Source organism: Pipistrellus hanaki (assembly GCF_964339955.1).
Source record: "Pipistrellus hanaki genome assembly, chromosome: 12".
Taxonomy (NCBI): Eukaryota; Metazoa; Chordata; class Mammalia; order Chiroptera; family Vespertilionidae; genus Pipistrellus; species Pipistrellus hanaki.
This window is the reverse complement of record NC_140514.1, coordinates 40,533,968-40,557,345: the sequence shown is the minus strand read 5'-3', so window position 1 is coordinate 40,557,345 and position 23,378 is coordinate 40,533,968. Positions and strand designations below refer to the sequence as shown.

Genomic DNA, 23,378 nt, shown 5'->3' with positions numbered 1-23,378 from the left:
TCTTCATAGCTTTGTTTTCCAACACCTAGAACAATGCCTGGTGCATAATATACAATCATTAAATATTGAGAGAAAGGAAGGGAAGGAGAAAGGAGGGAAGGGAGGGAGGAAGGGAGGGAGGGAAGAAGAGGGGAGGAAGGGGGGAAAGGAAGGGGGGAAGGGAGAAAAGGAAAACAGGAGAAGCATGTCTGGGGAAGGGTACATGTTCAGTGTCGGAATGCCAACTTCTGAGTTTCCGGAGAGTCATCTGAGAGATGACATCCGCGGGCAGCTGGAAAGCAGACGGAGCTCAGGAACAGGCTGCCATCTTGCCCACGTAGGAAGCTGGCCCAGGTGGCTCCTGGTGAGGCACGTCCTTGTGCGTGGCAGTCTCTCCTTCAAGGCCACCTGTGGGAGGTGACTGGCGTGGGGCCGGCGGGAAAGAGGTCCCTCTGGGTTTGTTGCACTGAAGTGAGGCCGTAGATTTTCTCGCTTCACTTTTCTATCCTGTTCTCCGTCCTCGCTGCTGGCCTGGCGCTGGCCACTTCCCATCCTTCATTATCAGCTACAAGACCCTGGGTTTTGAATGCAGACTAGATCCTTTCATCTCTGTTCTCCCAAAGAATATCTCACGCACATGCAACTCACGGAGGCTTGAACCCAGCTTGGCCCAGAAGCCGGCCCTAGTTTTACTTACTTAGGAAGTGTTTTCCCTTGTGCTTGGCTCCTGCACCATTTCAGTCGGCCTTGCAGCCCTCTGTTCCCCACGGGGCGCTCAGCGGGCCTGCTGTCTCCGTTTGCAGGGTCTCCAGCTGCTGAGCAGCTCCAGGACATCCTGGGGGAGGAAGATGAGGCTCCCAACCCTACCCTCTTCACAGAGATGGACACTCTGCAGCACGACGGAGACCAGATGGAGTGGAAGGAGTCAGCCAGGTGAGGAGGAGACTGGGATAGGGGGGCGGCCCACTGCAGTCTGCCTAGGCCCAGGCTGGGCTGGCTCTTCTGGTGGGAGGATCATTGACCAGTGGTGCTTGGCAACTTGAGTTCTGCAGGGCATTTTCTGGCCCATAAAGACCTTCCCATCTGCCTTCCTTGGTATCCAGAACTGGGCTGGACACCAAGGAACAAACAAAGACTTATGACCTCGTCTTTATCCTCAAAGAAATTAAAATCCAAATGGGAAGATAGATCTGACACCCATGAGACCATGAGAGACTAATACAAGGGCATATGTTATTTTATGTCAAATGGCTCAAACTAAACGCTACAGGAGAAGGGGCTGCACTAAGCCAGCCGGGGTGGACAGGAAGGGAGAGAATGTGTGTCAGGAAGAATCCAGATGGTGTGCTCCAGTGGGTGCTGGAGCCTGGGGCAGAGTGAAGCTTGTGTGGGGAGCAGAGAGCTGTCTAGGGGGCAGAAGAAGGAAGAGAAGAGCCAGAAGGCCGGAGGGGGGAGCCACATGGTGGAGTCACAGGCGCCAAGGGAAGATCGGGGTGAGGAGGAGTGCTGGCCAAACCCTGGGACAGAGTGACCTCTGAACTGGACTGGTCAGCAGTGCCGAATGCTGCCAGGAACCCAAGGAGAAGTAAGGATATGGTAGGAGGCAGCAGGAGGGGCTGGTGAGAGGTGGAGGGAGCCTGGGAAGGAAGTTGAGAGACTCTGGAAGACAGACCATACCTATTTCTTGACCTTCTTTCTTTCTCTTTGTATATACCTATTAATTGATTTCAGAGAGGAAGGGAGAGGGAGAGAGAGAGAAACATCAATGATGAGAAAACATCATTCATTGCTTGCCTCCCACACACTCCCTACTGGGGTTCAAGCCCACAACCTGGGTGCATGTGCCCTTGACTGGAATAGAACCGGGACCCTTCAGTCCATAGGCTGATGCTCTATCCACTGAGCCAAACCATCTAATCTTGACCTTTTTACAATTAGCGTCCCCACGCCAAGGAAATTTTAATGTAAGCTAACTTTGTTAAATTAGAATTGACTTTATTTCTAATGAGAGAATTTGTTAAATAAAGAATTGACTTTATTTCTAATGAAATACTACTAAGAAATCAGATTTTGCCAGGGAGGGTTGAGCTTTGGAGTGCCACAACCATGGTAATACCTAAAACGTGTTTGCTCCTCCAAGATCCATGTTCACCCTGTCGGGGCTCACATCTCCCAGTAGAGAATGCATGGACCACCTGTGCCCAGGACTGGCTCGGCCTGGTGGCTGCCATGATGCCCAGAGCCTGGCAGCTGCTCCCAACCATGGCCTGAGTCCTTCCCTGCCCACCACCCTCATTCACCTGGGTAGTTGCTCTGCAGAGCACAGAGAAACGAATTTTAACATCCCCAGCTCCGTCGCTCTTGGAAGAAAGGCCATTGGGAGGACTAGCAGGTCCTTGTTGGCCTCAGGGAAGGAAGGAATTTCTAGCCTTATGGCTGGGCCCAATCTCTATCTGGAAGCCACGAGGCCTCTTCTAATCAGCCCATTCAGTGAGCCCTTATCACGTGCTGAACAGTTCACAGGCTCATCTCATTCAGGCTGCACAATGACACTACAGAAGGTGGGAACCATTATTATCCCCGATTTACAGATGAAGATGCTGAGGTTCAGAGGGGCAAATAGCTTGCAAGGGTCAGAGTGTGCAGGTAGCTGATCTGGATTCCAGCCCAGGCCTGTATGACTCCCCAACTTGAAGACTTAACGCACTTTGTCATGCTTTCCTTGTTTTGCCAGTCGCCTCTCTCTCCTTCCTCAAACTTCCAGGAATTCTTGATGCCCATGGGAGGACATAAATCTGGAGGTAATTCCGCTGAATGGGAGATAAAGGGGGGCAGCCACAGAACCTGGGGAGTCTATCCAGGTCTGACAAAAGTTGGGAGGACATTCAAATGACCAGGGCCCTGCCTGGGCTATTGTGGCTTAATGCCTGTGAGGGGCTAGTGCCTCCCTGAGCAGGGGCCTTTCTTGTTCAAGCGAACAGATAGAAAGAAGGGAAATTGAGAATGGCCTTCTCAGGAGCCTAGGGAAGGGTGCCTTCTTCCCACCATGGCCAAGGTCTGCATCCAGAATCCTGGCAATAACTCCCAGAACCAGACTTCCCTGAGGGCCTCTCTCTCTCTCTCTCTCTCTCTCTCACACACACACACACACACACACACTTGGCCCTTGCTGCTAAGGCCTCAGGGCCCTCAGAGACCAGACTGTCCATCCCCATAAATAGAATACCCACATATAGTCTCTCAGAGACCTGATTGCCCATCCTTGTAGATAGAATACCCACTTTCCAGAATCCACCGAGCATCCACACTACAGACCTGGCAATGAAATTGATAAATTATAGATGATGACGTTCCTAGAAGGAGGCTCCTGAAATACAAAGGTGCCTGCAAGCTGGTGGCTTCCCACAGGGTAGGTTTCCTAAGGGCAGCATCGAAGGATGCTGGGGGTGGGGAGCGGGGCGCAGTATAACTTCAAACTAATGGTGAGAGGCAAGTGGTGACGTAAAATGGTTGAACAGCCGAAACCTGTTTGGCTCAATGGTAGAGCGTTGGTCTGCGGACTGAAAGGTCCCAGATTCGATTCCGGTCAAGGGCATGTACCTTGGTTGCGGGCACATCCCCAGTAGGAGGTGTGCAAGAGGCAGCTGATCGATGATTCTCTTTCATTGATGTTTCTAACTCTCTATTCCTCTCTCTTCCTCTCTGTAAAATATCAAATATATATATATATATATATATATATATATATATATATATATAATAAAAATAAAATAATAAAATAAAATGGTTGAACACATTCCTGGCAGATCTGAGAGGCAGCAGCTTGAGGGACGACCTGGGGGTGAGAAGTAGTGGGAGAAGGGGAGTCAGGGCCTCCTTCCCAGGGTCTCCTTTCTCTGCCCCAGCCTCCTTTGATCTTCTCTCCAGCTAATCCCACCTACTGGGGCGTGGGGTCACGCCTTGCCCAGACACGCAGGCCCTGAGAGGGTCCCTGCCCACGTCAAAGATGACGGGGGAGGGGACCCTTTCATAAAAGGACTTAATTTGCTGCAGGGGTGTTTGCTTCCTAGCGTTAGGAGATTAACAGTGAAAATCTCAAATCCGCAAGGAATTTTCCCGGCAGCGCTTTGCTGGGGGTCATTCGTGGGGGGGGGGGGGGTGTTTCGGGACCTTGGAGAAGTCACCGTGGGCGGATTGAAGTGGCTTTTTGAGCTCCTCTGGGCCTTGCCCCTCGGAGCACAACGGGGACTGTGTGTGTAGGCATCAATGCGAGTGTGATCGATGCCGGTAGGTCACGCTGTTCATGAGATAGATTTTTACGGACGCTGGCTCTTCAGCTTTCCCGGGAGGGAAGCGCAGTGGCTGCTGGGACTGACCTTGCCCGGGGGGTAGGGCTGTGCCAGGTGGGGTGTGGACAGGCGACCCTCCCCGACAGCAAACAGTTCCCCCAGAATTCCATCCTGTCTTAAGCCCAAGTCTGCCTGGGTACGAGGGCCGGAAGGGAAGGAGAGTGGCCTGAGCTGGAACCCGCCCAAAAGTGGAGGGCTCTTCGGTGTTACTCAAAAACGCCCGGAGCTGAGAGCCTTCCAAGAGCTCCAAAAGCCATTTCAAACCCAGGCGCCTCTGACCTCAAGTCGGAGGAGACCAACAGCAGGAAATCGACAGACGTTTCCTGTGAGACACACAGCTCTGAGAACATGTGACGGGAAAGGGACAGGGAGAGGGGCCGGGGAAGGAGGTCAGCTGAGTTGGGTCCATCCAGATCCGGACATTTTCAAAAGCCCTGATTGGTTCTCGGCACGTAGGTGGGGATGCTCTCTCCCTCTGTGCCTGAGGAGAAAGCCTGAGCTTCATCTCGGCTCTGAACTGCTCCTGTGCGAGCTCATGTAGGCTGCCCTCCTACCATCATGAAGCCCTTAGTCTGGGACAGAACGCACCCCAGCCCTCTGCTCTCACCACTCACCTGGGGTCACCCTCTGAGGCCAGAGCTGACCACTTCATGCATAAAGCAGAGGAGGAAGCTGAGAGCTCTTAGCGCCGAAGTTAACACACCTCACCCATGCGTTCAACTCATAGGTACTCAGGGTTTACTACTGTGGGCCCGGAGCCAGGAGCTGGAGGTACAAAAATCCACACAGCAGGTGCCGTTTCTCCTCTCAGGCCAATGAGGCACGGAAGTGAACAGTGGGGCGTTTGGTCTGGGGGTTCTCTGTAAGCACAGCACAGTGGCACCTACACAGACACGGGGGGCCAAGGGAGGCATCCAGGAGGAGAGGTGGTCACACTGAGACCTGAAGCGTGGGCCGAGGTTGGCCAGGAGAGGGTGCAGGAGGGGGAGAGGCCCTGGAGTGGGGAAAGCAAGCACACAGAGGAAGGGGCAAGCACACAGGAAGGGGCACAGGTCCCTGTGCTGCACTCCAGAGCAGGGCCTGGGATGGCAGAGGCTGGCAAGTCCTAGGCAGGCCATGTTGTGGGGTTTGGGCTTGATAAAGCACAGAGTTCCCATAGGCTGCAGAGGACCGCTGAAGGGTTTGGGGAGGAAAGAGACGGGATTGACTGTTTGAAAGAGATCAGTCAGGCAAGACCTGGCCAGTTAGGAGGCTGGTTCAGGTGACACATGACAAGACCCTGAACCAAGATGTTGGAAGTGAGAATGTTACGCCCAGACTTCGTGATCCCCAAGGACCACCAGGGAGCCGAGTCCGATGCAAAAACAAAAGAGCCTCTTCCATGCTAGCATGGGCTCTGTCCCACTCACGCCGGCAGCATGGCGGAAGAGAGCAAATTTCGCCAAGCCCTGGGGTTTTACTCCGGTGGTGATGTCACTGCTTTGGCTGACCCTGATTGGGCTAGGGTCCAGTTAATGGAGGATAACTCCTCCCTGCCCCACAGTGGAGTCAGGAGTTTTATCCTCGCCCCGCCCTGCCCTCTCATCAATAAAGAAAGGGGGTGGGTTGTAGACATATTTTTTTGAGCAGATAATTTAATATTATGGATCCTTTTTTAAACTATATTTTTATTGATTTTAGAGAGGAAGGGAGAGGGAGAAAGAAACATCAGTGATGACCTAGACTTGTAGATTTAAAGGCATTTTAGCCATGTTCATGTGCAACCAAGTTTAAGAATTGTCGTTCCAGCCGAAACCGGTTTGGCTCAGTGGTAGAGCATCGGTCTGCGGACTGAAAGGTCCTGGGTTCAATTCCAGTCAAGGGTATGTACCTTGGATGTGGGCATATCCCCAGTAGGGGGTGTGCAGGAGGCAGCTGATCGATGTCTCTCTCTCATCGATGTTTCTAACTCTCTGTCCCTCTCTCTTCCTCTCTGTAAAAAATCAATAAAGTATATTTAAAAAAAAAAGAAGAAGAAGAAAAAAAAGAATCGTCGATCCAGGAGAGTGGTTCTTAAAGTGTGGTCCCCAGAGCAGCAGCAGCAGCAGCACCAGTGCCAGGGAACTTGTTAGAAATGTCCACATTCTTGGCGTTCCCTCCCCTCCACCCCAGACCCATGAAATCAGAAGCTGAAATCTGCATTTTCCCAAGGCTTTCAGATGACACTGATGCCTACTTAAGATCAAAAACCCTGTCCCAGGTGTTTGTTATAGGAGAAATAAGGGGGATGTGTGAGAGAGGCTTTTAGGAAAGGTGATCCCCAAGGACCACCATGAAGACTGAAGGGTCCCAGGTTCGATTCCGGTTAAGGGCATGTACCTTGGTTTGTGGGCACATCCCCAGTAGGGGGTGTGCAGGAGGCAGCTGATTGATGTTTCTCTCTCATCGATGTTTCTAACTCTCTATCCCTCTCCTTCCTTCTTCTCTGTAAAAACAAACAAACAAACAACAACAACAACAACAAAAAAACACACACAAACTCAATAAAAAAATATATTTAATAAAATAAAAATCAATGGAGAAAATACCCTCAGGTGAGGAGAATGGGACCCATGTGCCAGAGCGGCTTGCCTGCGGTGGGAACCCAGACAGGTCCAACCACCCCTCGTCACACAGCAAGGCCTCCTCAACCTCAGGGCGCAGTCAGATAACCTAGGAGCTTCCATGGCCAGGCCGCCTCCTGCGGGGCCACCATCCAGGCTGCAGGGTTTTCTATTCTAACAGGCAGTCAGCGTTGGAAACCTCTGTTGCAGGGGTTGGGTCCTCCGTCTGTCCATGTCCCACTCAAGGTCGGAGTGAGCTCTGTCTCTAGCTGTCGCCATTAAAAACACAAAATTAATGTTCTCTGGAACTAACCAGAACCACCACTCAGCCTCCTTTTCAAACTAGAGAATAAAGATTTGGTTTTAGAAAAAGAAGAAAACCCCCCCACACACACACAAAATCAAGTTCCAGTCGCAGGCTTGCTGTTTCCACATCTTGATTCCCAAAACTGTTGCAAGGAGAACGGGAGAGGTGTTCCTCCTGAAGTCCTCGGGTGTTTTTGAAGTCGTCATGTGAACTTTTGGAAATCAGGTTAGGGGTGCCAGCGGCAGAAACCTAGCTCTGGCATTTTCCCTGAGCCCAGGAATGGGTAACTGGGCTTTTCTGCAGACAGCTCGGGCGGGTTGGTGCTCTGGTCTGAGTGTGTGTTGAACTGATGCTTTGTAGGTGCCAGACACAGTGGAGGTGGAGAGGACTGACTGTCCTTGCTATCTGGAGTTAATAAGAGGGTGTTTCAAAGAGGAGGTGTGCTCTCACCCCTCCTTCCAGGCGGAGGTGCACTTGGGTAGGTGGAAAGCAGAAGAAGGGGATGTCATGGAGAGAGCTTTTTAGAATGTCCCCCAGGATGTTTGGGGGGACAGTGTAGAGTAGGGGTGTCGAACTCAATCAGAGAAGGGGCCAAAATCTAAAATCCAGCCTAAATCGCGGGCCGAATGGTTTACTGAACAGTCATAAACTGACAATGTCATAAACTGACAGCGGAGTGCAGTGATGACAGCGCGGTGCGGGCCACATTGCAAGGCCTGGCAGGCTGGATTTGGCCCGCAGGCCTTGTGTTTGACACATGTGGTGTAGAGAGAAAGCAACTCAAGTGCACTGGGACACATCACCTTTGGGGGAACAGAAGGGTGGGATGGGGGGGAGGTGGGAGGGGAATAATGCCAAGGAGTAGCAATAGCATCTTCAGTGACAAAGTAACAGTATAATTTATTTTTTGTATTTTAAACAAGATTTTTTAATTGAATTCAGAGAGGAGGAGAGCGGGCTAGAGAGCTAGAAATCCAATGATGAGAATCCTTGATCGGCTGCTTCCTGCACGCCCCACACTGAGGACTGAACCCACAACCCAGGCATGTGCCCTGACCGGGAATTGAACCGAGACCTCCTGGTTCAGAGCCGTGTCGGCTGGGCTATTCTGTGCATTTTTAAGAGGGAAAAAAGGGGGAATGTGATTGTTGAGTAGAAGAAAGACTCTCAGGGAGAAGGTGAGCATCTTCTTGACCAAAACATTTGACCTTGTTCTTTCGTCTCTTCCTTGCAAGTCCTTATGCTAGTAAAATGTTTAGAAAAGCTTTGGATCAGTATCACACAGACTTGGATCTGCTATAATTTAAATGGTGTTCGCCGAGTGGAGCTCCCCACTTAAAAAGTTAGCTGCACTTTGGTGAGTCTCTGACAAGTGTCTGCGTGGTCTCTGCTCCAGCCCCTGTGTTTTAGGTCTTCACCTGCCAGGTCTCCTCTAACCAAACCGCCCACCCTGTGTCCATTCCAGCCCTCCAGGCCCCACCAGGTGCCCGGTTAACTGATGTCAAATGAGGATACTGAATCAGAACATTAAATATTGATAATGCAAAGTGCTCATGCAATTGTGTCCAAAGGGAAGCTGGCAAAGGAAACCATTTTCAACTCCATTAGTAACCAAAAGAATGCAAATGTAATATGATTTTCAGTTCCAGAACAAAGGTGAAAAAATGGCAATGCTAGAGTTTGAGAGACTTTGGAGAAATGTGAGGTGACCTAGACGCTGGTGGAAGGTGTAAATTGGCACAATTTCTGGAGGACAGTTTGGCAATGTATGCCATATACTTAGAAATATGCAGACAGCATTTACCTTTTAGAGCTTATTCTAAGGAAATTATTGGGCAGGGGCCAAGGACATCCAAACCAATCTATCTATACTAATAAAAGGGTAATATGCAAGTTGGCCACGACACCCTCACAGTAACAACCGAACAGCAAACTACGTGAGGTAACCAGGCTGGCAGGGGGGTTAGCAAAGGACAACCAAATGACTGACCAGCAGGCTGTGTGGCATCCCAGGCCAGCAGATAGGGCAGTTGGGGGCGACCAGGCCAGTGAGGGGACAGCTGGGGGTGATCAGGCCAGCAGGGGAGGCATTGAGAGGCGACCAGGCTGGCAGAGGGGGACAGTGAGGGCAACCAGGCTGGTGGGGGTGGCAATTGGGGGCAACCAGGTCAGCAGGGCAGCAGTTGGGGGCAACCAGGCTGGCAGAGGGGGCAGTGAGGGGTGACCAGGTCAGCAGGGGGAACAGTGAGGGGCAATCAGGCTGGCAGCTGGGAGACAGTAATGGGCGACCAAGCCAGCAGGGGGGGGGAGTTGTGGGTGACCAGGCTGGCAGGGGGGGGGGGGCAGTTATGGGTGACCAAGCCAATGGGGTGGGGGGGAGAGTTGGGGATGACCAGGCTGGAAGGAGGGGCAGTTGGGGGTGACCAAGCTGGCAGGGAGGTGGGGGGGGGCAGTTGGGGGCTACCAGGCTGGCAGGGGGGGCAGTTAGAAGCAATCAGGCTGGCAGGCAGATGCAGTTACAGTGATCTGGCTGGCAGTTAGGGGCAATCAGGCAGGCAGGTTAGGTGAGCAGTTAGGAGCCAGCAGTCCCGGATTGTGAGAGGGATGTCTGACTGCTGCATCCAGAGAGGGTCCAAGCTGGGCTTAGGGGACCCCTCAATGCATGAATTTTGTGCACTGGGCCTCTAGTTTATAATAAAGAATAATTAGAGAGAATCTAAATAAATGTCCACCAAGTGAGGATTATTCATATCAATTATGGTCCATTCATACAACAGAGTACCAAAGATCTTTTAAAATGATATCAGTTTAATAAACACGAGAGGATGTCCATGAGATATCATCCCCCAGGTGTCCACAATGTAAAATTGTGTGTGCACACATGTGTGTTCATGCACACAGAGGTCTACAAGGATAGTCATCACAATGTCAACCATGGTGTCTTCTGGTTGGGAGAGCTTTGAATGGCTTTACCTCCTTATTTTTATTGTTTCTAACATTTTGAAAGCAGTGTGTCCTGACCTGGAATCGAACTGTGACCTCCTGTTAAGAGGTCAAGGCTCAACCACTGAGACACGCTAGCCAGGCAGGTTGGTCATCTTTAAAACAGCTCCTCCATCAAAACCCAAATTCCCATGGGGGTTAAAGTTGTTTCCGTCTGTCTTTATCTGGACTGGAACTACACGTTTTAATGACTGAAGCCTTTTAGAAAATTTTCTGTCTACTGGAATGTCCCATCCCCGTTCTTCTCCTTTTACAGACTTTCCTCACCGTTCTCAGACGGTGCCTTTTTCAGAGGAACTTTAGAATTAGGCAGCCATGGTCCACAAGCACTCCCTTGGGGTTGATTGGAATAGCTGGAAGCTCCCCACTAATTTGGGGCTGACTTCTTACAGAGCTGGGCTCGTGGGCCTTGCTCTCCAGGGGCGATCAGGTGCTGCCCTCTGCAGGGAGGCCCAGGCAGGTGCTACCTCTGTCCGGGCCTTCCCACTTGGCCCTCCCCACCCAGCCTGATTCCAAGGCTTCTAGAAAGGACAACTTCTTACACATCCGTGGTTTAACGTCTTTCCTTCCCCAGCTGACATTTGGATTTTAACCTGAACATTCAGGATAAAGACCCAGGGCACATGCTTGGGAACCACAGGTCCTGCGGTAGAACCCGTCAGGAAGTGCTCCCAGCAACCTCAACCCATAAGGCAGACACTGCACACACGAGCCCCAGGTAACCGGGTTCCAATGGAAGCTTGAACAGCTTTGTTGTTCCAGAACACCTCAAAGGTCCCTCATTGTAGGTGTGCAGTTGAAGGCTTTTTGGTACATGTGCGAAGTGGTGCCACCATCACCAAATCCAGCTCCAGAGCATGCCCACCACCCCTGCGGAAGATCCCTGTGCCCGCTGGTGGTCACCCTCTGGATGCCACTCTGCCCTGAGCACAGCCCCACGAGGAGTGTGGACAGGGGGAAAGGTCCCTGAGAGATGCCCTGCCTGTGAGTCTACAGCCAACGCCCCAACGCCGTGCACAGAACAACTTGCAGGGCAGCACCCTCTCCCGAGGAGACCCAGCGAGGCCCCCCCCCCCCCCCGAGGACGCCGCCCCGCTGAGCCCCATCCTCCCGCCTTCCAGGTGGATAAAGTTCGAAGAAAAGGTGGAGGAAGGAGGCGAACGCTGGAGCAAGCCCCACGTGGCCACGCTGTCCCTGCACAGCCTCTTCGAGCTCCGCGCCTGCCTGCAGACCGGAACGGTGCTGCTCGATCTGGACAGCGGCTCCTTACCGCAGATCATAGGTGCGTGGGGACCCCGGAGGCCCCCCAAAACCAGGGCCCTCTCCCCCCTCCCGCCTCCTGCCCATCCCCAGTCCATTCTCACCTCTGACGCTGCCTGAGGCCGCAGTGGCTCCGGGGTTCAGTCCCAGCGGAGGAAAAGAGCATCCTCTGAAGTGCAGTGTGGCCACCGGGAGAGGGCTTCTTCGTGCGGTTGCAGACACCTGTGGCCGCGGCAAGGTGTCCGAGTGTCTGTTTAGGCCCTGTTTAGATCAGCTCCCGTTTTGCAGAGCGGCAGAAGGAGGAGGCGGCTTGCCTTGTCATCGCTCAGACTTTTTGTGAATTTTGTTCTAGCAACACTCAATGTTGCCAGAAGCATTCTGCCCAAAATACTTTCCTAAAGAGACTTCATGTTAGGACTGAAGGTCCCATACCATGGCACTTTTGTGCTTTTAAGGGTATTTCCATATGTCTGATTACATTTACTTTAAAAATATATATTCTAAAATTGATTTTTGAGAGAGAGAGAAAGGAAGAGAGAAACATTGATGTGAGAGCAAAACATCAGAGGTCTGCCTCCTGCAGGCCCCTACCAGGGATCCACCCACAGCCCCGCCTGTGCCCTGGCTGGGAATCCCACCGGCAACCTTTCGGCGCACCGCGCACAGGATGCCGCCAGCCAACTGAGCCACACCGGCCAGGGCTGGCTTCACTCACTTTTGAGATAGGATTGATAGAGCAGAGGATTCTGCTCAGATGCACACATGCCCACACGCGTGCACGCACATGCACACTCACGGACATGGGGGAGGCTGAGGGTTCATGATGAGCTCGAGTTTGTGGGTACAGCTGGGACTGTGTCCGCATCCTGCCTCCTTCAGCTCACTGTTAATCCCACAAATGACAGATGAAATGAAGACCCTCCACCCTGCTCATTCTGTCCGGTTCTGGGCGGACGAGGCGTGTTTGTTCCCTTAGATGACGTCATCGAGAAGCAAATCGAGGACGGCCTGCTGCGGCCGGAGCTCCGGGAGAGGGTCAGCTACGTCCTCCTGCGGAAACACCGGCACCAGACCAAGAAGCCCATCCACCGCTCCCTGGTGGACATCGGAAAGTCCGTCTCCTCCCCCACCAGTGAGTGGGGCCGTGCTGGGCGCCCCGGCACGGGGGAGGGGCTGGTGCCGGCCCTGGTGCCAGCTGATCCCAGTCAGCGAGAGCCTGGGCACCTGGGAAGCTTCCTGCACTTCACAAAGCCGGAGACGTTCTGGGGGTTCCTTTACCCTCCTTCTCTAGCCGCCTGCAGGGACCCCAGCCTCACCCCGGTTTGTTTCCACCCACAGCGTTTCTAGGAAGAGAGCTGATTCTCAGCCTGGGCTGGGCCTTTGGATCCCGGGGGTGGAGGTGGGAGTGGGTGCAGGGGCTGTGGGGACATGGCATGTGTCCTAACGCCTCGGCCCCACCCTGGAGAGTGGTATTCGGTTGGTCTGGGGAGTGGCCTGGAAACGGGGCTTTGGAACGCTCTCGTGAGCAGCCGGGGTTGTAAAAGGCTGTAGAGATGGCGTGTTTATGGTAAGCGCTTAAAGTTCTTCCCACTGAGCCCCCCAAGAACAGCCAGGAGCCCCGAGAGAAGGTGACCCACGTTGAGATGGTGGAAGGGGCTGGGCCATCTCAGGTGCCAGGCCCTGTAACCCTGGCAGCTGGTCATTCTGATTAGCAGAGGCGGGGTGGGGTGGAAGGGGTGGGGGCGGGGGGAGCACTGGGGAGAGTGGCTTGTTCCATTCACACATCTCAAACCTGCCACCCTCCATCTTGACCTCCCAGAGTTGAGATGCCCAGACACTACTAGCCTTGCTGGACCTGCTGGAGAAATGCAGTCCGCAGAACCAAGTAGCGAAATAGTGAGCCTTGAGGAATTTCTTTAGGAACCGTCTGAAATGGGGGAGTGTTCAGTGTACCCTGATAGCGGCAGGCACACACGCGGCACCTGCCGTGTTCCAGCACTGAAGAGTGGCTCACACCTCACCATCACCCGTGACTAGCTACTGTTCTCATCCTCCCCATCAGACACATGAGAGGCCTGGGGCACAGAGAAGTTAAGTTACCTGCCTAAGGTCACACAGCCGAGCCAGAGGTACCACCCGGGGTAAAGCCAGGCCTTCTACAACACCTGTGCCTATTTGAGGACTTGGTCATCTGTCTCGCGTTCAACAGTACAAATATTTAATCTTGTTCAGACTGTTAACTTGCTTCCAAAAAAAAAAAAAAAAAAGACCAAAAAACAAACAAACCCCCAAAACAAGAACAAGAAGCAGAACTGCCAAAAACACCCTCTTTCCTGGAAGGAGAAAGGACAGGGCTTGTAGCCCAGCTTTATCGAGGAGAAGTGACAGTACACTTAGTGCCACACGGACGGGGGCGGCAAACCCCCTCTCTCCTCCTCCTCCCAGGCCGCAGCCTCGCCCGGAGCCCCCCGGCCGGCCCCAGCCTGCACCGCTCCACCGAGGACCTGCGGCTGCAGCCGAGCGTGAGCTACGGCCACCTGTGTGAGTGCGTCCCCGCCGCCGCCCACCGCGCCTTCTCTCCCCTCCTCTCTGAAATCAGTGAAAATATATATAAAAAGAAAAAGACTCACATGGGTCATGGAGGATGGAGGTGAAACTCATCTTCTCTCCCCAACAAAGTCCAAGCTTAGCGACGCCTCCCCGCCCCCAGGGTCTGGCACAGAACAGACATCTGTCTCTGCCCAGGAAAGGCGGGTGAGGGTAGAGACAAGAATACAGCGGGCTGAGTAGTGAGAAGGGAGAGCCTGGGGTCTGGCAGCTCTTCTAAGAGCGCCGCCAGCCCTGGCTGGGCAGCTCATTTGGTTAGAGCACATGTGTCAAACACAAGGCCCGCGGGCCAAATCCAGCCCGCCAGGCCTTGCAATGTGGCCCGCACCGCGCTGTCATCACTGCACTCCGCTGTCAGTTTATGACATTGTCAGTTTATGACTGTTCAGTAAACCATTCAGCCCGCGATTTAGGCTGGATTTTAGATTTTGGCCCCTTCTCTGATTGAGTTCGACACCCCTAGGTTAGAGCGTCGCCCCAATAGGCCAACATGTTGGGTTCGTCCCCGGTCAGGGCACATGCAAGAATCAACTGCTGACTGCGTACATAAGTGGGACAGCAAACCCATGTCAATAAATTAAAATCTAAAAAGGGAGAGAGCTGCCGTTGGAGGGAAGAAGAGAGAGCGGAGGCCAGCTCGGGGGGCTGCAGGGTGAGGGGAGAGGGGCTCTTCCTTTGCTTATGAAGACGGAAAGCCATGCGAGCCCGGCTTCCCCTCATGGACCTGCTTTTCCTTCTCTCCCAGGCCACGTCCAGAGCAGAAGCATGAGTGACATTCCTCGCACCCAAAACCCAGACCAGGTAGTAAAGCCCTCGCCCTGGGCTGCAGGGAGGGGCCGGGGCTGGAAGAAAGAAGCCTTTGGCTCCAGGGGCAGGGAGTCCCTGTGGGCAGGGCTTCATGCCCATGAAGGAGCGGGAGTCTCCAGGAAGGACATGGGAGTGTGGGGGGGGTGCTCTGGGCGGCCTGGTGATTCTTCCCACTTCATCGCTTGGGTGTTGACTGAGCCCCAAGTACTGGCTCTGTGCCTGGCCCTGGGAGGGGTGGGGGACAGAGCAGCTTGCCTCTGAGCTTGGGATTTGTTGGGGAGAGACCAGCACACAGTTCCACCTGCCGTGTGGCACACAAGTACCTCTAAAGATGGAGCGGGTATGGGCCGGTACAGACTCGCAGTGGGGCCTCCCTGGGGGGACAGCAGGGGTAGGGAATCGTTGGGACCGCCCAACAGCTCGTCTCCTCTGTGGCTGGGCCAGGAGGGGGCAGGCCGTCTCCCACCAGCCTGACTGACATCTCCTGATGAGATTTCCTGCAACAGGTTGAGTCCATGTTCTAAGGCCCACAGCCCAGGAACCCTGTGGCTCTGCCCCCCTTGGGGAATTCCAGAGGAACCCCCTCAATTCCAACCCCTGCACCCCTCCAGGGCAGAGTCTCAGGGTCCCCTTGCCTGTGCCCCCAGGAGCAGGGAGAAAGGTTATGAAAGAGACCTGGAATTCGGTGAAGACTTCTCAGGAGCCCAGGCGAAGGCCTGGCCTTCAGGGCACCCCGAGTTTGGTAGCTGGCAAAACAAAAGCAGCCCCTCCCGTCAGTATCACGAGGACCGTGCTGTGGCCAAATAATAAAATAGCAATAATAAGAGCATCAAGCCAGCACTTAAACCCACACACAGGCGCGCCGCCACGCATGCATCTGAAGGTGCTATATCGTCTCCGGTCTCCCGGGGAGAGCGTTGAACCTTAAAGCAGTTGAATCACGTGCCCACGTCCATGCAGCAGAACCATGACTTGACCCAGACGGTCTGCCGAGAGCCCTTCATTTGGAAGTGACCGAGCACTGAGTATTCTGGGGTGTTATTTAGAGAAGATCCCCACTTTAGCACACAGACAGCGGGGCCAAGATAAGAAGGCGCTGCCTAGTCAGTTTTTTTGTTTTTTTAAAAATATATTTTATTGATTTTTTATAGAGAGGAAGGGAGAGAGATAGAGAGCCAGAAACGTCTATGAGAGAGAAACATTGACCAGCTGCCTCCTGCACACCCCTCACCGGGAATGTGCCCGTAACCAACGTACATGCCCTTGACCGGAATCGAACCCGGGACCTTTCAGTCCGCAGAACTCTGCCACTGAGCCAAACCGATTTCGGCCTAGTCAGTTTTAATAAGTGTCCCAGTGGTGATAAGAATAGCAGCTGTCAGAGCGTTGGCTTGGGGACTGAAAGGTCAAGGGCATGTACCTTGGTTGCGGGCACATCCCCAGTAGGGGGTGTGCAAGAGGCAGCTGATCAATGACTCTCTCTCATCGATGTTTCTAACTCTCTCTCTCCCTTCCTCTCTGTACAAAATCAATAAAAATATATTTTTAAAAAGAATAGCAGCTGTCACTTTCCCGGCAATGCTGCCTTGACTTAGGGACTGGAGCCACGTTCCATGTCCCTCTCTCCTGACTGACCAGCTGATACTGCTTCTCGGTACCATTTGCAGTTGCAAAGGCTTGTTGTGGGAACAGCGTTTTGTCTGCCAGGGGGCGCTCTTTAGGCTCAAGCCCAGAGGCGTTGGCTCTGCAGGCTCTTTCTTCATGGCTCCATGCCTGTCCGTGGGATCCCGGTGAAGCAGAGGGTGGATTCAGACACCATAGTTGTGTGTGTTCACTCAAGAGAGCTGGACCAGACTCCCTGTGGGTTCAGCAAGTAGAGTCAGCAAGGCCCCGGTCCAAACCATGGCCAAAGCCAGGGGCCAGAGCGGCAGCATGGCCCGTTTCTGGGATGTCCCCGCCCCAGCCAGCCTCTCTAACGAACCTGTCACCACCTGCCAGGGAGGACCACGGCCCCGTTCCAGCTCCTCCCCTCCCCTGGATTCTGAGTGTGCTGTTGAGCTGCCCCCACGCCTGTTGCTTTCAAAGACTCCTTCTCCAGGGCACTCCTGCCACCCCTCCACTCCTCCTGTCCCCTGGGCCTGCTCCCCGCCTGATGCTTGTGGGCACAGAGCGGGCAGGGGGCTGCGGCTGCCCTGGCACACCCAGCCCTCCATCCTGAAGAACGCTGCTTATGAATCCATCAGCCGACTGGCTGGGACAAAGGGACTTTCTGAATTGTGAGACCGCTGGCCTTCGCACTAACTCCTGGCCTCACTTGTTCTCACTGCGTTAGGGCCTTGGGGCTGCTGCCTGGGTGGCTGTACAGAGTTTTCGTTTGGGTTTGGGTGTCAAAGATTCCAAGGGTGCAGCTCTGGCTCACGTGCCCTTTCTCATGCTGGTAGGCCACCCAGCCCAGTGTGCAGCGCACCCACCATGAGTGTGAAGCGGGGACATTGAGCTTATGGGAAACGGACGTGGCTGTGCCCACAGGAGAGACCTAGCAGAAATGGGTGGCAAGCTTGTGGGGTCTGGAGGATCTCTCTGAAGAGCTCACCTCTGACTTCCGGGCCCTTTCTCCCTTTGATGGCCACTGTGCACTTCCACCAGCCTGCCCTCCCAGATGCTCCCCCCTCCACCATCTCTGTACAAAGCTGTCTCTGTCCCTGGCCCAGCCCCTTGCTGCCCAGGGGAAAGCGATCTGAAAAATGAGAGCATCCCAAGATGTGAGCTTGTATGGGACCCTCCCTGGGCGTTTTCTTCCTAAAAGAGGGCCCAGACGGAATGGCGTCATGAACGCAGGCGGCGGGAATGCGTTTGGGAAGAGGACTGTCTCCAGCACCTCTCCCCTCAGCCCCTTGCTCTGTTTGACCTCCTGTGCTGCCGACACTGGCCAGAGGGGCTGGCGAGAGGGCACCTGGGAGGTCTCAGTTGTAAAGTCTCAGACGCTATGAGTTTCCTGGGAGGTCCCCTCCGGGTGACCTGGGGGCCCAGAAGTCTCCCACAGACTTGGAGGTGTGGTCCAGGGGTTCCTGTGAGCCAGGGAGCGGTGGCAAAGGGAAAACACGGTGCATGAGCCTGGCCATCGGAAGGGGACCCATCCCTTCCGCGGCCACCCAAGGAGAAGGCAGAGGGGGAGAGGGAGGAAGCTGCAGTGCAAGGCCGAGAGTCCCTCTGCTTGAGCCACAGGGGCTGCGGGATGAGACGGGACACCCAGCAAGCCCTCAGCTCACACTTCGGTTGAGCTAAGTTTTTACTCAACAAGGAATGTCTTAGGGATGAGTCCTTGCCTGCTCCTCCCCGTCTTCACAGGCTTCGCTGGTGCCTGGGGTTGAGTCTCCTCCCCTGCAGAAGCGGGGACAGTGGTTATTTCTCTCTGAGACAGGCTGGGGAACTTTTCCAAGGTGGGGCTCCACAGCCATCTGCAGGGGATGCGGGAGAGCTGGAGCCCCTGCAGGTGAGTGACCATGGCGCCCCGCTCCCCTCCTCGGCCAGCGGAAAAACAAGTTCATGAAGAAGATCCCCAAGGATTCAGAAGCCTCCAACGTGCTGGTGGGGGAGGTGGACTTCCTGGACCAGCCCTTCATCGCCTTCGTGCGGCTCGTCCAGTCGGCCATGCTGGGAGGGCTGACCGAGGTGCCGGTGCCCACCAGGTGAGGGCCGTTGAGATCTGCCCCCCACGACTGCCTTCAGGCCACTAGCTGTCCATGCAGGCAGCATGCGGGGCCGGTGAGGACAACCCTAAAGCAGAGAGGGACCACAGGGAATTGGCTGCGGAGGGAAGTCTTTTGACGCGGGAAGAGTTTTAGAGTGTTTATTTAAAGCAATCACTCGAAAGCAGGAGCCCACAGCTGGGAGAGATGCTGTTGGTGGCTCTGGGACACCAGAACAGAGCGAGGACGCTCGGGGGAGAGCTGTGGGAGTGAAGAGAAAATGTCTCTCCAAAGCAAACATGGGCGTCAAAAGAGGGAAGGGGCCCAGCTGCTGTGGCTCAGTGGTTGAGCATCGACCCATGAACCAGGAGGTTATGGTTCAATTCTTGGTCAGGGCACATACCCAGTAGGGGGTGTGCAAGAGGCAGCTGATCAATGATTCTCTCTCACCAATGTTTCTCTGTCTCCCCCTCCCTTCCTCTCTCTGAAAATCAATTTAAAAAATATGTTTTAAAGAAGGAATGGACACATTTACAGCCAGTTAAAAAGTTAAGAATGGATACTGTTTGGAGCCAGAGAACCCTTCTCTTCACCTGCTTCTGTTTTTCCTTCTCACATCCCTTCTCCTCCTCCTCCTCCATTCTCCTTGCAGATTCCTGTTCATCCTGCTGGGACCTTCCGGGAGAGCGAAGTCCTACAATGAGATTGGCCGAGCCATTGCCACCCTCATGGTCGATGATGTAAGTGGGAACGAGGAACGTTATCCCAGTGTCATGGCTTCTGAGTCAAGCCCTGAGCCTTCACTCATTCATTTAGCCAATAGGCACATTGAGTACCTACTGTGCGCCAGGCTCTGTGTAGGTGCTGAGGATTATGAAGATGAGGGAATAGTCATCCTCAGAATAGTTGATGCCCTTTAGGAGCGTCAACTGGGTGGGGAGACAGGCCTATAATCCAGGAAGTCCCAGCAGGCTCCACACGTGAGGGGCTTTGAAGCTACGATGAGCCGGAGGAGGTAGGTAGACCCACTATGAGCCCGGGAGGCAGGCATTCCGGACAAAGGCACCGGGGGCCAGGGTTGGGAGACAGAGGAGCTGGATGGAAGTGGTTCTATGTAGGCTCAGTGTTAGAGCTTCAAGAGCAGGAGGTGTCTCAGAGAGGCGAGTCAGAGACCAGCTGAGCCTGTGGGCGGAGCCGAGCGTGGGCTCTTCCAGGAGTGACGGGAGCCTACAGGCCTAACCACAGGCAGATCTGTAAGTCAGAACGAACACTCTGGAGACGCTGTGGAATGAAGCAGTGGTCGGCAGACTGCGGCTCGCGAGCCACATCCGGCTCTTTGGCCCCTTGAGTGTGGTGGCTCTTCCACAAAATACCACGGCCTGGGCAAGTCTATTTTGAAGAAGAGGCGTTAGGAGAAGTTTACGTTTAAAAAATGTGGCTCCCAAAAGAAATGTCAATCGTTGTACTGTTGGTATTTGGCTCTGTGGACTAACGAGTTTGCCGACCACTGGAATGAGGCAAGGATGAAAGGCTGGGGCGGTACAAACAGATTTGAAAAAGCTGAGCTTCTCGCGCGGGCTCTGCTCAGGTTTCCTAATGAGCGTGCTCGGAGCAAAGCCGAAAGCAGAAAGGTTGCCGCTCAACAAAAGTCCGGCAGCTGGACCGCGGAGACCCGGCCTTCATACCCAAGAGGGACCGCCGCCCTCAGGCTGCTGCTTCCCAGTGGCCTCGTAGCACCTGCCGGGTGGTTGTTCTCATTTCAAAATCCGAGAGCAAATTGGCCGCAGGAGCCGCGGATCAGCGTGATCTCCTCCGGGCGAGCTCCCGGGAGCGGGGAGCGCGGAGGCGCCGCGGAGAGCTGACCGTCCCCTCCTCACGCCAGCTCTTCAGCGGCGTGGCCTACAAGGCCCGCAGTCGGGAAGACCTGATCGCTGGCATCGACGAGTTTCTGGACGAGGTCATCGTCCTTCCCCCCGGAGAATGGGACCCCAATATCCGCATCGAGCCCCCCAAGAAGGTGCCCTCCGCAGACAAGAGGTGAGCACGTGAACGGAGGGGTGGCGAGGGCAGGGAGTGGCACAAAGGAAACTTCAAGTCTGGCCCTTTTTTTTTTTTTTTTTTTTTTTGTCTCTTTTTGGGTTTTAAAGGAAGATGTCAGCATATTGGGGTTTATACCACCCCACCCCCCTCCAAGTTTCATTTTATTTATCTCTAAAAAAAAAAATCAGAAGCAAAAATGCTGAATTTAAACATCTATAAAACCTGGGTGACCTGTGTGTGGGTATTGTTCCATCATTTTCCACATTTCTCTCGGTAGTTTGAGATATTTTATAATTTTTGTTGGAGACATAAGAGGTATTCTGGGACAGTCCTGGGGCAGGGGGGAGGGTTGAGAGCCATACTGCCCCCCGTCCCCCTTCTCCTTCCAGGAAATCCGTGTTCTCCCTGGCCGAGCTGGGCCAGATGAACGGCTCTGTGGCGGGAGGCGGTGCGGCCGCAGGAGGAGGCCCCGGAGGTGGCAGCGGCAGTGGCGGGCTCGGCGGAGGGAGCAGCACGGATGACGGAGAGATGCCCGCCAAGCACGAAATCGGGGAGGAGCTTATCTGGACAGGAAGGTGCCCACCCAGGCCTGGCATCCTTTACACGTGTCTTCTTCCCCCCCTCCCTGGAGGAACCTCCCCCCCCCCCCCACTCCCTGCAGCGCCCGCTCCGCACCCTGAGGTCTGGCCCGGGGTCTGGCCATTGCCCTCTTTCCTTCCTCATACCCTCAGAGCCCCTCCTGCACCCAGCAAAGTGTTCCCCAGGAGAGGACAGGCGGGACCCAGCACAGGAATGGAGGAACCCAAACTTTTCCTTAGACGCCCCTTTTACCTCCATTAGTTTTCTAGGGCTGCCACAAGCAAGTGTCACAGTCGAGGTGGCTTGAACCACAGAACTTTATTCTCTCATAATTCTGGAGGCTAGGAGTTCCTAGTCGGAAGGTCAGCTGTGCTCCCTCTGAGACCCTGGGGAGAATGTTATGCTAGTGGGCACAGAGCGGGCAGGGGGTTCTGTCCTTGCGTCTTCCTAGCTTCTGGTGGTGCCGCCAGGCCTCTTGTTCCCTGGCAGCAGCTGTGCCGTGCCCCCCTCTGCCTCCATTGTCACACAATGTTCTCCCTCCTCCGTCTTCACATGGCATTTTCCTCTTATGAGGACGCCAGTCATATTGAATTTGGGCCAACCCCAATGGCCTCATCCTAGCCTCACTGCACCTACAAAGGCCCTGTTTCCAAATGAGGTCACGTTCACAGGTGCCAGAGGTTAAGATCTGGGAGAACACGATGAACCTGTGTTATGCTCAGGGCTGTCTCTGCCTCAGCTTCGGACACAGCTGTGTTTACCGAGCACAGGTGCCCTGCGGATGACCAGGGACGTGAGGGGGCGGCCGTCTGTGGGCCCCATGGAATGTTAGGTCCACCCCAGGGCATATTCCCATCAGGCCTTCCCTCTCCCACCCACACTGTTTGTGACCACGCTTCTCCTGGGAGATGGCGCCGACCACAAACTCTCAGCCCTGGTCCTCTTCGTTCCCTGGTCCTCAACGTTCTGGTGGGAAGATCCTTGCCCCCATCCACGCCTAGTCAAGTTCCCTCCCTCTCCCCGGACGCTGCAGACTCCTGTGAGCGGCCCTGCCCCCGCCCTGGGGTTGGTGGGGAGAAAGCAGCACGTGGGCCTGTCTTAAGCAGGTGCTTCGGCGGCCTGTGCCTGGACGTCAAGAGGAAGCTGCCCTGGTTCCTCAGTGACTTCTATGATGGCTTCCACATCCAGTCCATCTCCGCTGTTCTCTTCATCTACCTCGGCTGCATCACCAACGCCATCACCTTCGGAGGGCTCCTGGGCGATGCCACTGACAATTACCAGGTGTGTGTGCAGGACGTGCGCCAACCTCGGTAAAATCCGCTGCCACTGGGTGGCAGTAAGGAGCTTGGTCCTAGAATCTCCAAACCAAGTCTGCCATCCAGGCTCAGACCATCACTTTCAGTAATCCTTTACCCTTCAAAAGGTTAGTAACAAGATCTTTTTATATATACCGGTAATCAATAATATATATATATATATATATATATATATATATATATATATATATATATATATATATATATATATAATTGATTTTTTTACAGAGAGGAAGGAAGAGGGAGAGAGAGTTAGAAATGTCGATGAGAGAGAAACATCGACCAGCTGCCTCTTGCACACCCCCTACCGGGGATGTGCCCGTAACCAACGTACATGCCCCTGACCGGAATCGAACCTGGGACCTTTCAGTCCGCAGGCCAATGCTCTACCACTGAGCCAAACCGGTTTCGACTAGTAATAAGATCTTAAAAGATCTAAGGCTAAACCGTGTTACTAACGACTAAATTTAAGGACTGTGTAAACCAAACGTTTAAGGGGAATCGTCTGCTCTGTTTGATACTTTCCACACTGCTTGAGTGAACTGAATCAACACAATTAACGAGTTGTTGGTTGTGGCCTTCTCCTCACCAATCTTAAACCTTTAACTTGGAGTTAAGACATTTTTAGAATGATGGTAAACTGTTGCCATGACAATACAGGCCTCCCTGGGGAAAACACCCGCTCAGCAGACATTAGCTTGAGCTCCAAACAAGGGTCTTCTCTGAAGGGGGCCCTCAAGAGAGAACCACTAGAAAGCTCAAAACATTAAGGTGAAGACACGGTTTCCCAGATAAACTGAGATGAACCCCTATCACCAGCCCACTCCACTCTCGAGCTGCAAGTCCAATATCCAGCTGCA

At 54.0% G+C, this 23,378-nt stretch overlaps 1 protein-coding gene across 7 annotated transcripts in view; it reads left to right on the top strand.

The window, feature by feature from the left end:
• SLC4A5 (solute carrier family 4 member 5) overlaps positions 1-23,378 on the top strand; it is a 62,015-nt gene that overhangs the window by 12,165 nt on the left and 26,472 nt on the right. For 5 of the 7 annotated variants that reach the window (XR_014796546.1, XM_084901275.1, XM_084901273.1 and 2 more), the window contains exons 4-12: positions 11,342-11,502; positions 12,457-12,612; positions 13,926-14,021; positions 14,833-14,888; positions 18,426-18,583; positions 19,236-19,323; positions 20,466-20,620; positions 21,013-21,198; positions 22,309-22,483. Coding sequence is in view for 6 of the 7 variants with exons in the window: in XM_084901275.1 (XP_084757401.1) it covers positions 11,342-11,502; positions 12,457-12,612; positions 13,926-14,021; positions 14,833-14,888; positions 18,426-18,583; positions 19,236-19,323; positions 20,466-20,620; positions 21,013-21,198; positions 22,309-22,483 (1,231 nt within the window). In the remaining variant the exon portion in view is untranslated. Of the gene's footprint in view, positions 1-782; positions 913-11,341; positions 11,503-12,456; positions 12,613-13,925; positions 14,022-14,832; positions 14,889-18,425; positions 18,584-19,235; positions 19,324-20,465; positions 20,621-21,012; positions 21,199-22,308; positions 22,484-23,378 lie in introns of all 7 variants that reach the window. The other 2 variants (XM_084901274.1, XM_084901277.1) reach the window with 1 other exon arrangement.